The sequence below is a fragment of the Montipora foliosa genome, chromosome 10, assembly GCF_036669935.1.
Source record: "Montipora foliosa isolate CH-2021 chromosome 10, ASM3666993v2, whole genome shotgun sequence".
NCBI lineage: Eukaryota > Metazoa > Cnidaria > Anthozoa > Scleractinia > Acroporidae > Montipora > Montipora foliosa.
The window spans coordinates 15,791,205-15,798,704 of NC_090878.1; the positions used below are offsets into that span (position 1 = coordinate 15,791,205).

At 40.5% G+C, this 7,500-nt stretch overlaps 1 protein-coding gene across 2 annotated transcripts in view; it reads right to left on the reverse strand.

The window, feature by feature from the left end:
• Positions 1–1,937: 1,937 nt before the first annotated feature.
• The window catches only part of LOC137973173 (uncharacterized), an 18,836-nt gene continuing 13,273 nt past the window's right edge, over positions 1,938–7,500 (reverse strand). The window contains exons 4-8 of one of the 2 annotated variants that reach the window (XM_068819934.1): positions 5,715–5,800; positions 4,712–4,810; positions 4,213–4,263; positions 2,794–2,887; positions 2,147–2,501 (exon numbers count right to left, since the gene is read on the reverse strand). In XM_068819934.1, coding sequence (XP_068676035.1) covers positions 2,488–2,501; positions 2,794–2,887; positions 4,213–4,263; positions 4,712–4,810; positions 5,715–5,800 — 344 coding nt within the window. In that variant the 3' untranslated portion in view covers positions 2,147–2,487. Of the gene's footprint in view, positions 2,502–2,793; positions 2,888–4,212; positions 4,264–4,711; positions 4,811–5,714; positions 5,801–7,500 lie in introns of both variants that reach the window. The other variant, XM_068819935.1, reaches the window with a different exon arrangement.

A 7,500-nucleotide genomic window follows, 5' to 3' on the forward strand; every position in this document is an offset into this window, starting at 1 on the left:
TTGAAGCAGTAAATAATTGAATATTCGGCCTTGTTGTTCCTGGATGCTATCGAGCCAGAACAAACCGAAAGAAAATTGCCGACAAGCTGAGCACAGAAATTAAAGAGAACCACCTCTTCAACAAAAAAATAACTTTAAATCACAGGAAAGAACCGTTACAGTCAAGTCAGTCTAAAGTATTTTCAAAGAAAGTGTTTGTATCCGAAATAAATGAGTTTTAGAATCGACGTTTTTTTTCTTTTTTCAAAAAAACAACGGTTGCCCTATTGTTATTAGACAAACGCTCTTTGTGTCAGAACAATAGCGCAACCGTAACACGTCACAATTATTCAAGATGGCTGCACCCACGAAATTTGAAAGTAAAAATATGCGATTTTAAAATTCACTTTTCTTGATATAAACACTGCTTTAAAAGCAAATCTCGAACAAATTTGTTTGTAAACATAATTTCCTTCTTTTTAAACTTATTCATGCGGTTTGTTATTTTAATTTTATTAACTTTGCCAGTCAAGCTGGCAGAGGGCCACAACAGCTTGCGCCAATTACTGTGGCCCCTTTTTTACCCACCCAACCATGATACACAACAGAAGACAGACCACAACACCGGGAACTACGTGCCCTACTCTTAGCGACAAGTGTGTGGGTTCTTTTACGTCCCACAGGATTATTAACATTGAAGGGTTGTGGGACGGGACCTCCGGCTTATCGTCCTTATCCGAGAAGACTTCAAAGTCTAACCATTTGCAGATGTAGTTACAAAGGCAGCACTTTTTCCTCAGTTATTTAAAGACCCTGAGTGTTGGTCCGGCCAGAGTTGAACTCGCGACCTCCCGCGTGACAGTCCGGTGCTCAACCAACTGAGCCACCGGTGCGCGGTTTTAGTAGTAAGAGTGGTAGTAAGAGTAGTAAGAGTGGGGGTTCTCTTTAACAAACAGGATGTAATTCGTAAGCAATTGCTGTCCAAGCAACAAAGGTGATTTTGCTTTAAGGGGCTTTTTCTCGATTTTTTTGCCGTTTTTTTTTTTAAGGAGGGGGGGGGGGGGATCTATTAGAAACGGGGCGTTTATTAATGAGGGGCGTCTATTTCAAACTTAACACCACATCAGGGGCGTTTAATTAATGGATAGGAGGCCTTTATAAGAGAGGGGGCGTCTATTGGATCATTAACGGTATGTCAAAGATTTCCGAGGAGACCTCGTCTCCCGTGTTTCATCAGAGAAAATCGAAGATTTCGGCGAAACATTCTTATGGAATTTTCTTTTCAAATAGTCAGCTTTTTGGTAAGGTTACAATAAGCACTTCATGACTGCCCCCAATGCGAACAAAACTGGCTTAGTGTTTTCCTTGGGGGCGGTCATTGAAGTCTGGTTTTAACTAGCGGCGCAAGCCGGTACAAGCAGAAGTCCTCATTTCACCGTGAAAACAGCCTCGACGCAAACACAAAGACAGGCACAAGGATCAAAATTTGTCCTCTTCTTGCGATGGAGCTTGTCGCGTTCACCTTACGGCGTGTGTAAACGAAATACGGCATAACACAAAGAAATATACTACGCCTAGCCAATTCGCCATTGTCACACGGCGGCCATATTGTCCCGGGAGACCAAAAAAGCTTTGTTTTACCACGCCAAGCCTCACAGTGGAAACCATGGGGATGAGGCTTGGTGTGGTAAAACAAAGCTTTTTTGGTCTCCCGGGACAAGGTGGCCGCATTGTGACAAGGGCGAATTAGGCACTCGATCGTTCCAAATTCCCTGCGCCTGAGCATTTGAGCAAAATGGCAGAGTACTTATGTCTGTATGGACGTTCGTTTTCACTTGGCATAAGCTACTTCTGCTTGCGTCGCTAGTGAAAACCAGGCTTACCGGCTTGTTTTGTTGCATCTCCCAACAAAAAAAAAAAAACCTCTGAAAAAATCAAACAAACTATGTACGGGTTCCACCTTACCACACCACTTTATTGCAAAATGTTACAAATCCCAAGTACAAACAAGAAAAAAATAAATACCACAAATGTTAAAACTCTCGGTAAACATTTTCAAGTTACTTTTACTTGTGCCTAAAATTCATAGTAAGTTCACAATTGCAAAAGGCACCATAGCCAAATGACACGCCATCATTCCTAAGGGGTCTCCCAAGGGTAGTTTGCTGTGCGGAGGCGTTTCAAGGTGCACAACCTGATCACGTGGGAGTAGAAAGTTTAAGTTTTCGACACGTGACATGTTCTCTTCCAATCCGAAAGCCTATTGACTTGGAAGGTGTAATAATGACCTTTCCCTCCAGATGTGCCGGCCGGAAGATTAGAACACAGACGTGTGTAATTTGAAGTAAATCTTGGCAAGTATGAAAACTACACAGTGCAAACAAAATGTTTTCCACAGAAGCTAAGCATACTACTCTGAGAAGTCGACAGAATGTGTGGAGAAGACCAGATAATAAGCAGGCTTAGACATCTGGCTTATACATCTGTACAGCAGAAGCAGGAGGTCCGCTAGCAGCTTGCCCCTGTGTATGGAAAAAAATCTTATTGTAATTCAAAAAAGTGTTGGAGTAAAATTTAAGTGTTGTGTTTCCCTGTAAAAATGCCAATATTGATTGCATTTTGAGCGGTAAAACTAAAGCTTAAATTAAACGGATTATTTTGCACAATGACTACAGATGACGATAAGAGAATATGAATCTAATCCTAGCGTGGCACGAGGTAAACACGTGCTGCCGGCCCCGAAAGTCGGAATTTTTTTAGTTACGGCAGTCGCCGTCTGAATTCAAATCACGGACAGCTCTCTCTATTCCTTACCCGGGGGATTTTCGGGATCATATCCCGCGGTTGCACCAGACGGGTCCTCGCGAAGGGCTTCGTGGAACGAGTACACCACGATAAGAAAATAAATCTGTAAGATGCAAATGAAAAAAGCACTAAAAATGAGAACGAAAAGCAAAGAATGTGATCATACAGCGTTACTACACTGGAGACCATTCAGTAAATTCCCGATACTTGGTGAGAAAAATTCAGTTCCTGATTTTTTTCAGTTTCAGGCCTAGGTGGCACTTTAGTACATCGAAGCTATTTGTTGTTGTCTACATCAAATGATGCAAAAGATTATAACGGATTGCAACTTGAAAAAGTTGGCCATTTTTTTCAAACCTGGACTCGCTGTCGGTTTTGAAAAAAATGTCGTAAAACAACTTAGCAGAACAAAATTCTTGCTTTCACAGCTATGATTCCAGCTAGGAACAAACTTTAACCCCTTCAGCCTAACACAACGCCACTTATAGATTTTACTCATGTCCAACGCCAGACGATATTTTACTCGTCCATGCATGCGGGACTCTTTGGGAGCTAAAGGATCAAAGATATTTTGCTTGCACTTAAGTCCCAAATAAAAGATGGGTTCTGGGTCATTTTCATAGTTGTAGGCATTCCATTTCTGCAATTCCCCGTCATATAAATACCTTCTATGATTAACAAAGTCCAAAGCCAACTCTCTAAAATCTAACTCAGCTTCCCCTCCCCCCTCCCCAAAAGTAACTTAAAAACTGAACTGCGGATATCAGTTTTCAAGCATTTTCATTGGCTCGCCGGACACAGGCTATCAGTTCTGAGTAAAATCCAACTAGTGGTCTATCATCAATGCTGCGTTCTGATTGGTTGAGCTACTAGTAGGCTATTTGTTATAGCCCACTAGTAGCGAAAAGCGCCGGCTTTGAAAACCAAAACAACAATTAAAGTCTAGCTTTAACTAGCGAAAGATGTTTTGTCTCGATATTTTTTTGACCAACTAGTTGGATTTTACTAAAACAATTATTTCTCTCGCCCTCATGGTCTCTGAGTCAATAGCCCATTCGGCGTTCGGCATCATGGGCTATTGACTCAGAGCCCATTCGGGCTCGGGGAATAATTGTTAAATAGACTTGTAGTACCTAATATGGTCAAGGAACTCGTCAGTAATAAAGCGAGCTGAAAACATTTTTGCAGGTCTGAGAAAAAATGGCCGACAAAAGCCGTTCTGAACCGGAATTGAATCAATACTTTAGTCGACAATTCATGGAAGAGTATAATTATTCTACGCGGCGCTACGCGCCTCCGCGTTGGTTATCTATCACTTCATACCCAGCGCGCTCTCGTAGAATAATTGTTAAATATAGTTTCGTACTACACGACGGTGTAGCACTCTTCAGATAAAATGTACATATTCTTGTTGAGTTGTGCACCTACCGAAAGAACCCAAGAAATAGCAGTGGAAATGACTATTGAATAAAGACCGAACTGAAATGAACAACACAACTTAATTAGGATAAGCTACATGCAACCAACAAAATAAAACAAAAGCGAACTTGAAGGTGACTTCAACAGCGCATTAGTGCGAATTCGGTAACTAGTAGACAGCACAGTATTCAGTGATTCTCGTCCACAGGGGTTGCAATTCTTTGGGACAATACAAGCAACACAGAAATTAGCTTCCCCTTGCAGTTTCGAAAATGTGGCAGTCTTAGTAATAAACCATTTTCAAAAACGTTGGCAATCACCTTTGTACACCTCTGATGCACCGTCATTGATTATGGATTATGCAATTCGTTATTCGCGGCCTTCCTGGTGCGGAACAAATTTCGGGTCTAAGCGAAAAATCGTGCGCTATGCTGGAGGATTTCCTCTTGTGGGATCCTACTTAAAGGTATTATTCAACGTTATTTAGCCCAAAAGCTAAAATACATACCCCTTTCCAGACAAATATATAGAAAATCGACACTCCCAGGCTGTAACCGAGGAGAATCACCTGCCAGGCAAGATATGGTTGGACCAAGAAGCGATTTTTCTGAAAAAGTGGAATAAAGATGTATTTACCAAACAACGAAGAAAATTTTCCTTTAACTTTTTTTGCATTTGTTCTACATATGTATGTAATTGAAATTTTAGGAATCATCGCGTCTTTTATATTTATATTTCACAGTCCACAGATTAAAAGTGTGACCTAAAGAAGAAAAAGAATTACATTTAAATGACCAGTCTCAAAGATTAAATTAATACCAAGAGAAAATAAAGGGGGAGATAGGTCATCCCCACACATGATCTTTTCCATAGGTAATGCGTCTCAAGTTATTTTTAGAACGACTGCCACGCTGTACAAATTCCAAGAGGATTAGGCAACAGTCACTCATGTGGCGGGAACGTGTTCTCTAAGCTTGGGCTATCCACGCGGGACACATTCCGGGCATATCATTTGCTGTTGCCTAATCTCTGTATTGCGTAATAGTCGATCTAAAAATAACTTGAGACATATTACTTAATATGAGAAAGGGCATGTTTGGGGGATACCCTCCCTTCCCCCTTTATTTTCTCTTGCTTATATATTATCGTAATTACATTATCTTTATCATAATTACCTGTAATTTAACCCATTGACTCCTTAGTAGTCATAACGCCTTAATGCCAGACGATTTTACTCGTCAAGTGAGGGCATCCTAGGGAGTTTGAGGTGTTAATGGGTTAAGAAACATCAATAATTACTAATTTGCTATGCTAATCTCCAGTGAAGTGAAACAAACAAGAATTGTTACCAGGATTTCATTTTTTGTCTGATCTTGGGAAAATCTAAGCAAGAGACAGTCTTACATAAAATGATTGAAAAAGTTTGGTTGATCGCCGCTAAGGGAATTTTAGCCAAAATAGGTTGACAGAGAGAACATGGATTTAATGATCAGGAGTTGATGGGCACTTACCGAGTTGTAGGCTCCAATTAGTAAAAAGCTTGTCAAAAGTACAATAATATTGGTAGCTCCACTAGTTTTGAGCACGTTCGTAACAACTAAAATAAATTAATAAAGTAATTAAAAGAAAGCAAACTGAAGGGACTACTGATTGGTGAGACCCCATCAAAGCAAAATAGACAGTAGTCAACTTGAAGGAGTCCAGGTGCTGAAATTGGTAAACCTAAACTGTAGGAAGTCGACGAAAAACGACGAAAAATGTTTAATTAAGCCCCGTCTACATGAGCAATTTTTTGTGACAATTTATATTTGCTCGAGTAGACCAGGACTGAATTTAGCCAATTTTTATGTGATACAAATGTATTAGCTGAAAAGCTGGCGTGCTAGCTTTTATGTGACAAATAAAAGTTGTTAAGTACGAACAATTGCTCGTGTGGACGACTTTTCACATAAATATGGCAAGTGAGCGCCATTGGAGAACGAGCAGGTAACCTCGCCTTGTTTTCTGGCTTATCTGTGCTGTCCAAATGCATTACTGACCTACTTAACTGGGAATTATCAACAATTATAATTTATTCGTGCTATCTGCAAGATCAAATGTATTTACCACATAAAATTGTCACATACAAATTGTGTGTGTGTACGGGGCTTTCTCTGCACGACCTGCAAGTGCGCTTTTAAATTTTAGGGGGAAAAAAGAACCATGCTGCACGTGCAGTATGGAGTTTAACTCATACTTAAGGCTCTGCTTCCCAATCTAGATTAAAAAAAGTTAGGACCCGGGTAAACGACTTTGCCATTTGCTTCTACATCCGCTCGATTTTGTTGAAAGATGTTGAACGATGTTGACTGCTGGGGTGGGGTGGGCAAACGGTTTCAACACATCATCAACAAAGCTACACGGGAGGGATGGTATTCTGTCCCAGGCTGCAGCCGTGGATGTTGCTATAGATACGGGATTGCTACTGTGAATACGGACATGGATACGTCATAAAGAAACCGATTAGTGCGCATGCGTATACACAACAACGATGAAAGAGGGGGGCAACCGGCTTCAACCTCGTTCCACATTCGCGATAACAAAAGAAATGTTGAATAGTTAGAATTCGCTTTACATTTAGCGTTTTTACTGGGTTGCCAGTATGGCAATCCCAGTAGGAAAATGGATGGAATTTAGTCCCTTTTTTTTCCCTTTTCCGTGTCGGGAAAATTCTTTGCTATCCCTCCACTTCTAAGTAGTGTCTTTGTGCGTAGAGTCTTCTGGCCTTATGTTTGGTCGGTTTCAGGGGTAGTAGAAATGCGTAGCTTTATCCTGTGGACACAGTAGAATAGTAACTTAACCTGCAATGGCGTTTTACTGGATCTTTTAATAAACAAATATACCCTAACGGAGCTCAATAATGGGAAGTCAATTGGATGAACAAGACAGGCGGTGAAAAAATGATATCTGGAATCTTCAAAGCAACGAGTAATGGTCTTTGACAACAATTGCATATTTCGACGTCTGATATCACGAAGTGAGCTTTGTTGGCTAGTAACTGTGATGTTATGCACAACACTGAAACCAAATGGCAAGTTCTGTATGGGTTTAAAGGCAATCGAACGCCTTGAATGCATCACAGCGTTTACTGAAGTCGCATCTCAATTGTCGACAATTTACATTTATTTTTCAACTCAATTCTGCACAGTCTTCAGGTACAAAAAAAAAACAAAAAAGGGAAAAGTGGCAGTGAAGAAATATTGTCAGTGAAGAAAGCTTGTCTATTTTGTGCTTCATCATTCACGGTCAAGGTTCTTC